Source organism: Cimex lectularius, unplaced genomic scaffold, assembly GCF_000648675.2.
Source record: "Cimex lectularius strain Harlan isolate CLEC.00 unplaced genomic scaffold, Clec_2.1 scaffold140, whole genome shotgun sequence".
NCBI lineage: Eukaryota > Metazoa > Arthropoda > Insecta > Hemiptera > Cimicidae > Cimex > Cimex lectularius.
This window is the reverse complement of record NW_019392728.1, coordinates 679,738-693,825: the sequence shown is the minus strand read 5'-3', so window position 1 is coordinate 693,825 and position 14,088 is coordinate 679,738. Positions and strand designations below refer to the sequence as shown.

Below are 14,088 nucleotides of genomic sequence, written 5' to 3'. Positions count from 1 at the left end.
AACAAACTACAGACCAGCCATTTGTTCACCATTATAATCTTGATAAGAATAGTATTTTTTTCTAAATCTCATTTCACCACCTGTCACTACTTTATCGATCATTCGTAGCGTTTTGAAAGTAAATCACGAATGGTCTGGTAGCTTAACAAGTTCGGTGCCTTGTAACGACATCCCATACATTCGATAATTTGAAACTACCTTCTACAAAAACCTGGATTTCAATTCTCCAGTTGTAAACGTACGAGCACTGACCAACGATTGAAAGTGTAAATCTTATTAATAATTCAGTATTTTTCGTGGTCCGCTTGACCAATTAATAACATTCAATTAATTAAGGTTTTAAGTTGAGATAAAAAAAGTCATTGTCACGAGCGGGATTCGAACCCACGACCACTTGAGCTATCGTGACTTCGATCCCCTCGGGCACTAACTTCCCACCTTTTGAATTTTCCCTCCTTTTTGCCATTTTTCATTCTTTTTCTCTGTGGCCATTTTAATTGTCGCCGAGAATCCAATCCGATTACACGACATTTGAAAAATGGCAAAAAGGAGGGAAAATTCAAAAGGTGGGGTTGAGATGGGAAGTTAGAGCCCGAGGGGATCGAAGTGACGATAGCTCAAGTGGTAGAATAGCAGCGTATAAAGCCGAAGGTCGTGGGTTCGAATCCCGCTGGTGACACTGACTTTTTTATCTCAACTTAAAATCTTAATTAATTGAATCTTATTAATAATTCAACTTCTGGGCTTATCTTTTAGATCGGATTTTTGCTGTTTGGCCAAGTTTTGTTGATTAAATTTGGAATCGCCCTCAGGGCTGTGTTTGATGAGGTTAACTCGCTTTCTTTTCACAGTTAAAAGCTCACGCATTGGCCGGATGCGTTCCAGGGAGATAAAACGCAAGGTTTATAGCTGCCAGGCCCGTTTTACAGACACGGTTAAGATAGCGTGCCGTAGGGTCTAGTTTTTATTATTGACATACTTTTGATAAACCGGCCGATTCAGATAAGACCAAGTTATTGAAATATCATAACTGACAAAAAACATGCAAAAGTAACTTATAATTTATAATTATATTCAGCAAATAAAACATACAAAACAACGAATACAGGTGGACCAGGATGGACGGAAATGACCCGTTTCGAGGCCCATCATCAGACTCCAACGAGAAATCAGTATTATTAATTAACAAATGCAATCTAGACTAATATTTATGAATATCTAACTAAATTTGCTTTCACTTAGTCGTGTTCATTAATAAAAACACTGCGGTTTTGAGCCAAGTTGTTGAAACAAAATTGTTAGATCCTTAATTTCGGTGTACTTGGAAGTATTTGCCTAAGGTACTTAATGATGCAAAGCCTTCTTTTGGAAAACAAAACGTATGAAACTTTATTCCTTTAAGGCTAATTTGTTTGACTTAAATTAAAATGACTCTTTATGACATCTATGGGGTCCGCCTAGTCTCGCTGCGAGGTCTTTCAGACTCATCCTTACTAGTTAATCTGCCTAGTCTGAAATGCCAAGGAATATGAAAAAGACACAACTGATAGAAAAACAAACAAATCCACACTGAAGATGGCGTATGACAGGCCAAAAGAACGAGTATGGATGATGATATGATTGAAAACGAACAGACTAACGATGTAAGTTAGCAAGAGTATCATACTTCCTTATCAAATAATCAATTTTGAACTGTAACAACGTTGTACGGATATATCGAAGAGTAAACTGTGTTCCGTAGAATTACAATTGTCTTAAGATACTTGATTTTAAAAGGCGAGTGCTTTTCAGATTGCGCGTCACTGTACATAAGCATGACTTGTTGATTGTCACGGAGGTTCCAACCTACAACGGGAACAGTTCGGCTTTTTGAAACTCGTTAAAAACAACTTGGAGTCCGGTGAAGGGAAGGGTTGAGTCGTCGCATCGGGTCGCACGGCATAATGAGTTAGATGATGAATGCGATTGCTCAAGCCGGACTGCGGACAATGCGGACCTCTTCCTGGCCGATTTGTTTGCATTAAATTCAAAAAGGAATGTTTGCAAAGTAATCGTGGGACGGGAAGCACTAGAAAGCAAGCAAATACGCCTCACTTACATTTGACTAGAAATGGTTTTGAGTGAAAGCTCACCTTGCCTGGTAACAACATTCATAATTGTATAACACTAAATGTTTTCCTCGATTTAGCAGTTTAACAAAATTAGGAACAAACAATTTAAATCCACTACGATGATTGCTATTTAAATTGTGAGATTTCCTATTGGAGACTTCGTAGAGACGAAATTTTAGTTTGGTCATATCTTCTCTGTTTTGGTCTGTCAGATGGGTTTCGCCATTTCTCCATCGTGGGTTTTTAAGCATAATAGAGATAATACGAAAGCCCGCTGAAGATGGCGCAAAGCCTTCGCAACCCTACACGCGAGTAAGCGACCTAGTTCCAGTTCATTTAGAATTACTTAAATCGAGATATTTATTACTTGTTGAGGTTTGAGGGTGTTGGAGCTGTAGTTTGTACTACGTATATTGAATTACAAGTTCAGGGATAAGGTCTAAAAAGCCGATAAGACTCTCGACAAAAAGCTGACAGATCAAAGCAACTATATAGACAGACAGATCACAAGAAACCCCTAGTTGGCTCGTTTTTTAAATAAATATTTTCAGTGGCTGGTCTGTGTATTATTTCGTCAGTTGTGCCCAACAATAATACATTTTTCATTGAGGGTAAGTTGCTTAGGACCTGGATTGTTTGTTTTGGTTCATCTTGGTCCGCTTGGTCTCGCTCCTGTTTTTGTCTATGTATTCTGAAGGGGCAAAGAAGTGTAATAAATACAAGACTGACCAGGAAACACCCAAAATGATTACTGATGATGAAAAATGCGACTCGCAGACCAAAACAGCGAGGAAAGAAAGACAGGGATCACCTGTAGTTTAGTCCTATCATCCTGGGACGCCTAGTCTCGCCTATGTTTTGCCTTTGGTCTGAAGGAGTAAAAACTGCAAGACTAATAAGAAAACACACATATCCACCGTTGATGATGACGAAATGGCGAAACGACTTTACATATCAAACTAACGCAGATAGAAATACCAGAATCACAGGAAACATTCAGTTTGACTTTTTTATTGTTAATATTTTCAATGGTAAGACTGTTATTTCTTCAGTCGTGTCCTAACACTAACCAACTTGGTTTCCTTGCTTGAATAGTGTTCACTTGAGAAGTCATTGTTGAAGTTAGAGAGATGATGGACATGTAATTGAGTTATTTCCATTCATCCTAGCATAGTCTCCCTTTTATATTGAATTGTATATTCTGAAAAAGCAAGGTCAAGACTGTGGTATAAAGAAAGGACACAAATGACATTACACGCTAAATTGCCACTGATGATGGCAAAACGTATCTGGCAGACCAAAACAGCGATGATAGAAAGGATCAAAGGAAACCTTTGTCGTCAAATTTTCAGCAGGTAGTCTATGTAATATTTTATTAGACGTGTTGTACCACTAAGAAAAAAAGTGTAAAACAGACAAAACGGGCAAAACCATGACACGTCTGGCAGACCAATAATGAGCGTCATAGTTTACACAAATCAGAATCATAGGGTCCTTTAATTTGTCACTTATATATTTTTAGCAGTTCTTTGTGTCATATTTCTTAAGCGGTTTCCTAAGCATTTGAGATGGGTAAAAACCTAAGGATGGTATGGCGAAGTGTAGCTATATATTCGAAACAAGCGAGAATAGACGGTCCACACAATAACTACATACATAAATGTATGTTTTTATTTCTACCAATATCCTATTTCTGAAATTGATTTATATTATACAAACAACAAAAGAAACATTTGACATGCAGGTTGGGCCCATGTTGCTTAATTCTTTATACAGAATGTTGTTTCCATTTATATGTATAAACTAATTTCTGTAGTTATTATAGAGTTTTTCAAACTTGCATCTAAAATCTGTCGTGCGTTTTCAGTTTAATTAATTAAGAAGTTTTAGCTTGGTCATTTCTTATCATTCAGGTCAGCTTATGTTTGTTGGTTGAAGAAGCCAATGCAAACTGGGGGGGGGGGACTAAATGGGACTAACACACGGGATAGCATTGATCAGTTGATGAAAAATGTTTATAGGCCGAGAAAAATACAAGCGAAACTAGGCGGACCAGGATTATCAGAAACCTACAGGTTGATTACATCGTAGACCTAAAAAGCCTCATAATGAAGAGGTCGTTAATAAGTTGAAAAAGGAGAAATGAATGAAAGGAGGATTTCCTGATTTCCTTATAGCAAGGGTCGGTGAGGTCTAAGACTTACCTAAGGACGTGATGATGTAATTGGGCGGAGGTTTGAGGACGTTCCTCGACCAAGCGGACCTGATGAGGTGTAGCGAGGGCGGGTTGCCGGTCAGAAGGAGGATCCCAGGACAGACGTAGCCCCTGAACTCGAGGCCGCGGACCGCCGCGACCAGGCTGCCATCCCAGAAACACTTGAGGTTAGCCTCGAGGAATCCCTGAAAACAAGCATGTGATTAGAACGCTCCTTTCCCGGGCAGGGTCGAAATACGTTATTTTATAAAATATCGAAGGCCGAAGGAATGAATAATGAGAGCTCGGTTGCAAAAAGCATGAAATCTCCGTTACGAAACATTTCACTTTTATGGTAGCGCTGTTTTCTGCCTTTCCTAGACGGATATAACCTTTTCGGTTCATCACGATTCTTTCGCAGTGTGTAAGACAAGGGTATAGAAATATTCGGACAGTTTTGAGAAAATCGAACATGTTTGCGGACTACACACATACATGAAAGTCTAAGTTCCCGACTTTTACATTTGTGAACTTACTTTTGTACTTTTGTGAACAGCACAATTCGCGTAAACAGTTGCTTTTGATTTCACGTAGAGATCATTATTTTTAGACAAATAGGTAAAATATTATACAATTAATATTTTCAAATCAGTGCGATTTTTTTCAAACCTGGGATATTCTGGTTTCAATGGATCGGGTTGTACATAAACAATTAAATAACGCATGTATAAAAAAGCTTATTTCCATTTTACTTCAAATATCTGGCATGTTGGTTTACAAGTTAATTTTCAAAAGTAAATAATTAAAGACAAGAAAATTCTTATTTGACTTAGATTTTTCGTTAATCGATACTCCAATCAAGGTTAAGAACAGCCCTGTTTTGATTTATCACTGTATCGACAAAGTCTGCCATCGTTGATTGGCTGTGTCAATGTCACGTAGTATTTAAATTTCAGACCATGAGACAAGTCGTTGGCCTTGTATTTTTATGAGCAATAATTAAAAAGGCTCGCCTATATAATTTTATATAGGTTCTATTAAACCGCACCAGCTAGCATGTATCGATTTAAAATAATTTCAAACGTTCCTTAAGATTGCGTTCAATAATCCCGCAGACAAGCACACATTTTCAATTTAGTATTAAAATTACAAACTCAAATTAGTTATATTATATATTACTTAAATGCCATGTTAAGCATTGTTATTCAGCGGATTAATCGGCATTGCCCCGATATAATTCATCATGACCCTACTTTCTCATGGCATAGACGGAATGGATTAAATTTAACGCGTTATTTTGTTAATAAGATTAACGAGGAATTTAAGTGTACCACCTATCGATATTTTCATTTTTATGTGCTTACGATTTCAGGAAGGTTATTCATAGGCTTTCGCATACGTTTTGTGAGGGTTTCTTCCTGATAATAATAAAGATTAAGTGATTTTATTATTTTATATATACCACAAGTAAAACTCGCAATTTGCACTCGTTTATTTTCTTGCTTCTAACCCAACCTAACAAAACCATCCATAGCACAACTTAACCTAACCCTACCCTAACGACTCATAACCTAACGCAAGTACATCCTACACACCTATTGCTAACTCTATATTATCTAATCTCAATCCAACCCACCCTAATCATTTCCAACATAATCTAGCCTAAACCTAACCCTACCTTGATAGCCCATGTGCACTCCCCGTTTATGTGAAAATGGACAAGCAAAAAAAAAGTGTATCCAGCCCAAAACATTTTGAATTTTAAAATTGCCTGCGGTTAATCTATTTAAAAGTGCCTTGTTAGGAAAAATGTTTGCTGAAATTGTTTTACTGCTTTCTCAATCTAACTTAATGTATTAATCCTCATTCAGAAACTGGTCAAGTGTTAACCAGTAAAAATAAAAGAACTGTGTTACTCATAAAAGTAGGAGTGAAGGGTTCTCAGTTGAGTTCTCTCAGGTTATGAACTAAAAAAAGGACGGACTTGCCCGGCGTGTAAATATCATTACATTGATAGCCTATTTTGTACAGGATCTGAAACTTGGCACTTTTTTCATGGTTAGGTTTTTCTTGAGATATCATACTTTTTGTTCGCTTCAGCACGTGGACCTCGTCTTGTTTGTTTTTTTCGAGGCTCAGAAGTGATTATCATATCGTAGATTTTCTCTTATTATGTCGTTTGGTCCTGTGTTGAGAAGCTAAGAGATTGGCCCCATGGGTGTTGACATACGGTTTGTTCTTAGTAAATAGAAAGAACTTACTAAGATGTAAGTAGTTGTAGTAATTAATTGAATGTTTTTTTAATTAATCAGCTGGTACAGAATATAAGCGTGTCTAATATATATTATTTATATTGTACAATTAATTAAGGTTTTTAGTTGAGATACAAAAGTCAATGGCACGAGCGGGATTCGAACCCACGATCTTCGGCTAGATACGCCGCTGCTCTACCACTTGAGCTATCGTGGCCTCCATCCACTCGGACACTAACTTCCCATCTCAACCCCACCTTTTGAATTTTCCCTCCATTTTGCCAATTGTAATATATTATTGGTCAAGCGGACCACGAAATTAGCGAATTTAAAGAATTATTTATATTTTTCATTTTCGTACAAGACGATTTATAAAAAAAAATATTCGGTCCCGGAGGCTGTTTGAGCTACCAAAACCACCCGTTCTAATGAAGCAATTGAAAGCGCAAAAATGTGAATGTGAAACGTTGCAATGAAAGTTTTTGTTTATTTAATCGTTGCATGCGCGTGGCTTCAAGCATTTCAAAACTATCCTCCCTATCCTTTTCAAAAAGATAGTTCCTACTCACTAAAGTAAAGTAAAGTAAAGTTTTGCAATTCATGTCGAGAGACGTGGTTGTAGAAGTCCTTCAACCTGATGATGAGCTAAAGGGCTCGAAATCAGGACGTTGCATAACAACTTACTCTGAGTAGGAACTATCTTTTTAAAAAGGATTTTACTTTTTTAAGAATGATACCTTAATATTATTAAATTATTTCAAAAATAATAACAATTAAACTAATTAATTTAATTATTTGGACGTTTAATATTATTTATTATTTATGTGACTTTTGAAATTCATGTCGAGAGACGTGGTTGTAGAAGTCGTTCAACCTGATGATGAGCTAAAAGCTCGAAATCCGTATCGTTGCAAAACAACTTACTGTGAGTAGGAACTATCTTTTTAAAAAGAATTTTATTTTTTTAAAGAATGATACCCTAATATTATTAAATTATTACAAAAATAATAACAATTAAAATAATTAATTTTATTATTTGGACGTTTAATATTATTTATACATTATTTATTATTTATGTCACTTTTGAAATTCATGTCGAAAGACGTGGTTGTAGAAGTCCATCACCTGATGATGAGCTAAAAGCTCGAAATCCGGATCGTTGCAAAACAACTTACTGTGAGTAGGAACTATCTTTTTAAAAAGGATTGAACACCACACTCACTCCATCAGTTATCATTTCTACTCCCTTCCTTAAAGCGGCACAAGTTTTTAGGAACTTTTTCGTTCGGGAAGATTTTTCCCTTTACTTACAATATAAGCCCTACTAAATTACTTTTTTACTTTCTACTAAATTTCAAGGCTCTACTTATACTGAAACTGCGTTATACGACAATTTTTGAAGGTAAGACTAAACCATCTAAAGTGGCACTAATTTTGCGAAAATTATAATTTTCAGATTCTCACCCTTACTTATAATATAAGATTTAAATTTTGGTGATGGGACTAACCCCTCCTCCTATAAGCGACATTAATTTTGGGAAAACGGCAATATTCACATTCTAACCTTTTTTAAAATATAAGACCTACCTTTGTAACAAATTTCACGGTTCTTCCTATAAGAGAAATGCCTTTTAATTTTGATGGTGCGACTACACTCGCACTATCTAAAGCGTCACTAATTTTAAGAAAATTGCAATTTTCAGATTTTTTCCTTTACTTATTTTATAAACCCTACCCTTTTAACGAATTTCACGTTTCTAGCTATAATTTTGATTATCAGTGAGTCAGCCAGTAAAAAAGCGCAAATTTTGAAACTCTCCCCTTTCAAAACGGCTTAATATTGAGTGCTCACATTTTTACACTGTCCTAAGCGACTTATTGACTTTAAGTTTCAAATTTCAAAAGCCCATCTTAAGAGGAATACTCATGGCGGCATGCTGGAACTTGGCCAGCGCATTGCAGAGCGCTCAGATTTTTGTTTCGTCGTGGAAAATATGAAGAAATTCATCCGAACATGTGAATAGACTAGATTTTCGAAAACTCAATTAATTATACATAATTTTTTCGAAACGAAAAATTTGTGACACAGGCGGGATTCGAAGCCACGACTTTCGGCTCAATACGCCGCTGCTCTACCACTTGAGCTATCGTGACTTCGATCGCCCATGCCATAAACTTCTCATTTCGAATCCCCGATTTTATTCCAATTGTAAGCAAATCACGGCTTCGTATAGAAACACTTTTTATTAACCATAGTACTCATTAGTGGGACTGTGTACGATTCATAGGTATGATTCTAGATTAACTAGATTTGTTAATTTCGATGAATGCAGTTCTTGCCTAAACTGTAAGAATGGAAGAAAGTGATTGGAATTAGGTTTGAGGAATGCGTTTAGGTTTGAGAACATTTAGGCCGTTTTGCGTTTATAGAGTCAATAATATAACATACACAGTCCCTTGTTTATTTTAGTGATTTGTAGGATCACGAACAAGCCGCACGAAGGGTTTCACTCTCAACCGAATAAAACACATCGATCTGCAACCGGGCTAATTTATGCCCCAGATTACACCTCATCTTCGTCTTCCGATGTCGTTTATCCACGTCGATCCCCTCGCCGGTTAAAACTTTCAAATTCACGCCGGGTAAAAGCGAAGGCGGTAAGAGTAGGTCAAACCGGCTTACCGTCTACTTACGGCAATCGGCCATATGTTGATTTAAAACTTGTTAAAATATGCAATTCGAGGGTTAAAACAAACGGGGCCTAATTGAGAGGGGTCAACACTCTCGTGAACTGTTTTCCTCCGATCGGTTTTACAAAGAGGTGTCTCAGTCCCGACGGGGCATTCACTCGCAAAGCTTTCCATAGAGGTGCATACCATTATCATTCATTCATTCCTAATAAAGCAGTTCTCAGAAGCACGCGCTTGGTGCAATTGTTAAGAATCGATAAAATTACATTCGGTTCTTTACGCCAAAACCGAACCTGTTAAATAAAATTAAAGAAACATTTTCAAAGTTTCTTTAAACATCTTCCCCTCTCTCAAACTTTACTTTAAACGGAAGCAACTCGTAAATTATTAAAATTGATGAGGAAAGGATCCTTGATCAACAAAATGTATTAGTTGCCTTGAAATTAGCTGTAGGATCAAATCGGTCAAGAAATCGGGTAGTTGCCACGAAGCGATTCTTAAATTATTTTTTCCTCTATTTCGCCTTTCTAATCTCTTGAGCAGAAACCTTCTCTTTAACATGTAATAATTATATATTAACTGCGGGTTTTTTCTTCTTGGCAGAACATACGAAGGATGTTTTCGGCCACTACCAATAATTCCATATCCTATTGTGTCGGCAATGTACAGTTAACAGGTCTAAAATAAGCCTACTTTTTTTCAGCTTTGAAGCAGCAGATCTGTTGTATTTTTTCAATCCTTTTTCCTGTGGTTTTATTCCATCAGTATGAGTCCATTTGACCACTGTTAAAAATAATAGACGTTCATGAGGTTCTAGCTGTATGAACAAATGAAGTACTCGTGTACTTGCCAGGGAGTAGGTAAGTCGAAAGTTCAGAATTGGGCATCTACACGACATGAGGATGTCTACCGGCGTAATTTTCTAGAACTGGTAGTGATTCCTAAGTCATCTTTCCTGTATTGGGCTTTATTTGCTGTTAAAAGAAACCTTCTCTTTAACGTATAGTATTTATCCAAAGTGGTTTGTTCCTGTTGTTGACAGAACTCAGAAGGCTATCATCTTCCGCAAATTCCAGTAATTCTACATGCCTATTGTATCAGCAGTGTACAGTTAACAGATCTATTATAATCCTACTATTTTGTCAGCTTTGAAACACTAGGTCTGTTGTAGATTTTCAATCCTCTTTCCTGTGGTATTAGTCCATCAATTCGAGTCCATCTGACCAGTGTTAAAAATAATACACGTCCATGAGGTTCTACAACAAGCTGAATGAACAAATGAAGAGTACTTGCCAGGGAGTAGGTAGGTCGAAAGATATTCGGAATTGGGCATCTTCACGACAAGAGGATGTCTACCGGTGTAATTTTCTTTAACTTTGGTAGTGATTCCTAAGTCATCTTTCCAGTATTGGGCTTTATTTACTATTAGTAGAAACCTTCTCTTTAACATATAGTATTTATCCAAAGTGGTTTGTTCCTGTTGTTGACAGAACTCACAAGGCTATCATCATCCGCCAATCCTAATAATTCTATATGCCTAACAGATCTATTATAATCCTACTGTTTTGTCAGCTTTGAAACACTAGGTCTGTTGTAGATTTTCAAACCTCTGTCCTGTGGTGTTAATCCATCAGTTATGATTCTATTTGACGAGAGTTAAAAAAGAATAGATGTCGATGAGGTTTCTACAACAAGCTGTATGAACAAATGAAGTTACGAGTACGTACCAGGGAGTGTGGTATACCAAAAGACACTATTTGTGTTAGCCACTTGGGGACGGCTAAGTAAATGTTTTTAAATTGATAATATTTAACAAATCTCTGGTTTGCTCTCCAAGTCAAACTCACCGTTTTTATTTACTAGCTTTTTAGTTAAGTTTTTTTTATATGCTTTATACATTCTTTTAATTTTCATATTGTGTTTTATTAGACTGGCAACAACCTCCGGCAGACGATTTTAATCCATGCTTGTATAACTTATGCATTTATTTTTTCTATTAGAATTTTTTTTTTGTAACTAAAAGTATCTATCTATTTACCAAAAATTGTTACGTTTAAATTCACTAATTTTCGTGGTCCGCTTGATCAATTAATATATTTCAATTAATTAAGGTTTTTAGTTGAGATAAAAAAGTCAGTGTCAGAAGCGGGATTCGAACCCACGACCTTCGGTGTCTGTTCCTAGATACGCCGCTGCTCTACCACTTGAGCTATCGTGACTTCGATCCACTCGGACCTCTACTTCCCATCTCAACCTATTAATCAAATTAATTGAAAGATTGTTACGTTTGCTGAAAAGTGGGGTTACTGGCAGAAATCTGATAATATGGACAATAGCCATAACGATATCTAGATCGAACGGCTATCCAGTTGCTTCAAGATCACTAAAGAATTTTATGGTTATTCTATGAACAGTAAATTTTATTGCGATGAAAACTAGAGTAGGTTATGTTTGTTGGGAGAGGTTGAACAGGCTTTTGCACTGCGCCCATAAGGTAGGATAGGCTTCTCAATTTCTCATTTAGCTTTGCTATTTTCTAGACCCATTCTTGAGTAGAACATAAAGAGGCTATCTTCCGCAAATCCAAAACATTTCTGTATTTCTATTCACTTGGTATTGCCCAGTTTACCAGTTCAAAGGACTGCATTTATCTTCAGATTTTTCCGCATTGCTGCGGTAGGTCTGACGAAAACTTTCATGCCTAGGTTCTTCCACCAAACCTAATACCTCCATATGTCTATTGAGTCAACAATGTCCGTTAAAAGACTTAAGAATCTAAAGTTTATCCGGCTTTGCTGCACCAATCATGCTGTAGAATTCCATACCTCTTTCCTGGGGTGTCGTTCCATCAGGTCATCTTTAACTTAATCCATTTGGCAAACTGTGTTAGAAAGAATGTACGCGAAATGGTCCAAATCCAACTAGCTTTGGTGAACAGTAAAGTTTTGTTCGAGTAAGATACTCGTCTGTTTCTTGTAGGACGAAAAGAAATTTATATTAGAGGGACCGAACTCCTACCACACCCACCAAAAGTCCAGACCTTTCTCCCTGAGGTAATTATTTGTTCTGATCCACGGCCCACTTTGGCCGAGAAAAAAATTGGTCAATTTTGCAGGAATCGAAATTTCAGTGATGTCTTCCGACAGCCATTCCAAGGAAAGATAGCGGCGTGGGTAGTAACTGGCGGATACATGTCTAATAACAGTAACAAGGAGATATATTTGAATATTTGTTTTATATTAAATAATGAATTTTTTAAAAAGGTCATCTTGTGAATATCACTCTCAAATCTAATAATTTCTACGGCTGGTGACTTGTGCAATAAAATTTGCCAATTTAACTTTTTACCCATATATATTCAGTAGTCATAATTGACCTATAAATTATTTAAATTAATTATACTTTTTATGTAAGGTCTTGGTCGAGCTAAATATATATAATTAATTTTTTTATATTAAACATTCCATGGTTTTTAAAACACTTACATAACAGGTAAACCGAAAGCGGAATAAAAATTAATTTTGAATGTAGTTGGAATGACCTAAACAAGAAAAATGAAGTACAACAGTCGCTAGGAGTTAGAAATTGTTACATGTAAAGTTGAAAAAGTAATTAAACCTATGACCATTGTAAATTTAAAAATAACGTTGCTAAAATCTTTCACTGCTTTGAAGGTAGTCGATCACTTTCTACTTTTAGTACAAAACTAGTACTTCTATTTAAAATTGCGATCGACTATTTTCAAGGAGGGCACCTCCTTTTAACAGACGATGAACTGGATGAGAATTCAGGATAAATTTATGCAAAAGGTAGGTATTGAGTTATAAGGTCTTCTGGTTTATAAGATCATCACCAAATATGGTGAAATGCTGAAAAGCAGCGGACCAGTTTGTTCAGAAAGATTCAATTACTGGCAGATAATAATCATAAGAACTCAATAATGGTCAATGAATTTTATAAGAAACATGGTCGATTTTACAAATTAATCTACAAATGAATTCCTTTTAACCTTAATGCAACCTTTTTAAAACAATATTTTAGACATACTTTATAGCATATCTCGGGGCAAGACCACGCTCACCTGGGCACGACTTGAAATGACGTCGCCTCTGATGTCATTGCCGGGAAAAGATCATTTGTACCGTTCTCAATCCGCGAGTCGTGTTACAAAAATCCTTTTACTTTCGCATAAGCGGAGGCAGAATTTATGAAGCAATCTGCATAACGGCGGGCCTGGAAGACGGCCGTGTCGGTTAAGCTGTGGACTCGGCCACGAAATTAACCGACAAAGCAAGCTTATCTTTGGTAAATTTACGATTTTCCATTTGGAGATGCATGGAATCGCGCCCACAGCTTCCGTAACGCGCGAATTTCTTTTCCGGATGTTTTCGAAATTACGCGCGCAATATTTCAACTGGCGTTATATCAGTGATTCATATACATGCAGTATGATTTCAAGATAAAGTCATCACTCTTGGAGCAAAATTAAATTCCAAACCGATACATTCTTAAGTGCAGTCCGGGCAATATATGTTAATCAAATCTCAATTTACATAAGGTAAATTTGAAATAAGAAATAAAAAGTGTTCGTCCTTTCATCTTTGTAACTGTAAAGGAAAGAGTTGTAATATTTCGAATTATAACGCTTGCATTGTCATATTAAATGACATAATCATCAGGGATATGGTAATCGAACACCGTCAAGAAAGGAGCCGAGGTATTATCTTTCGGCGAACAGGCGGTTTTCAATCAGAAAGAGTTGAAAAAAGTTTCCAGTTTGAAACGATGTGAAAATATTGTTGTACTACATTATTAACTAAATGACCCAGAATGTCGAATT

The 14,088-nt window shown here is 36.5% G+C and overlaps 1 protein-coding gene across 3 annotated transcripts in view; it reads right to left on the bottom strand.

Annotated features, from left to right (window-relative positions):
- Positions 1–14,088, bottom strand: part of LOC106665264 — a 182,912-nt gene that overhangs the window by 19,976 nt on the left and 148,848 nt on the right. For all 3 annotated transcript variants that reach the window (XM_024226760.1, XM_024226762.1, XM_024226761.1), the window contains one exon: positions 4,316–4,511. In XM_024226760.1, the coding sequence (XP_024082528.1) occupies positions 4,316–4,511 (196 nt within the window). The remainder of the gene's footprint in view (positions 1–4,315; positions 4,512–14,088) is intronic.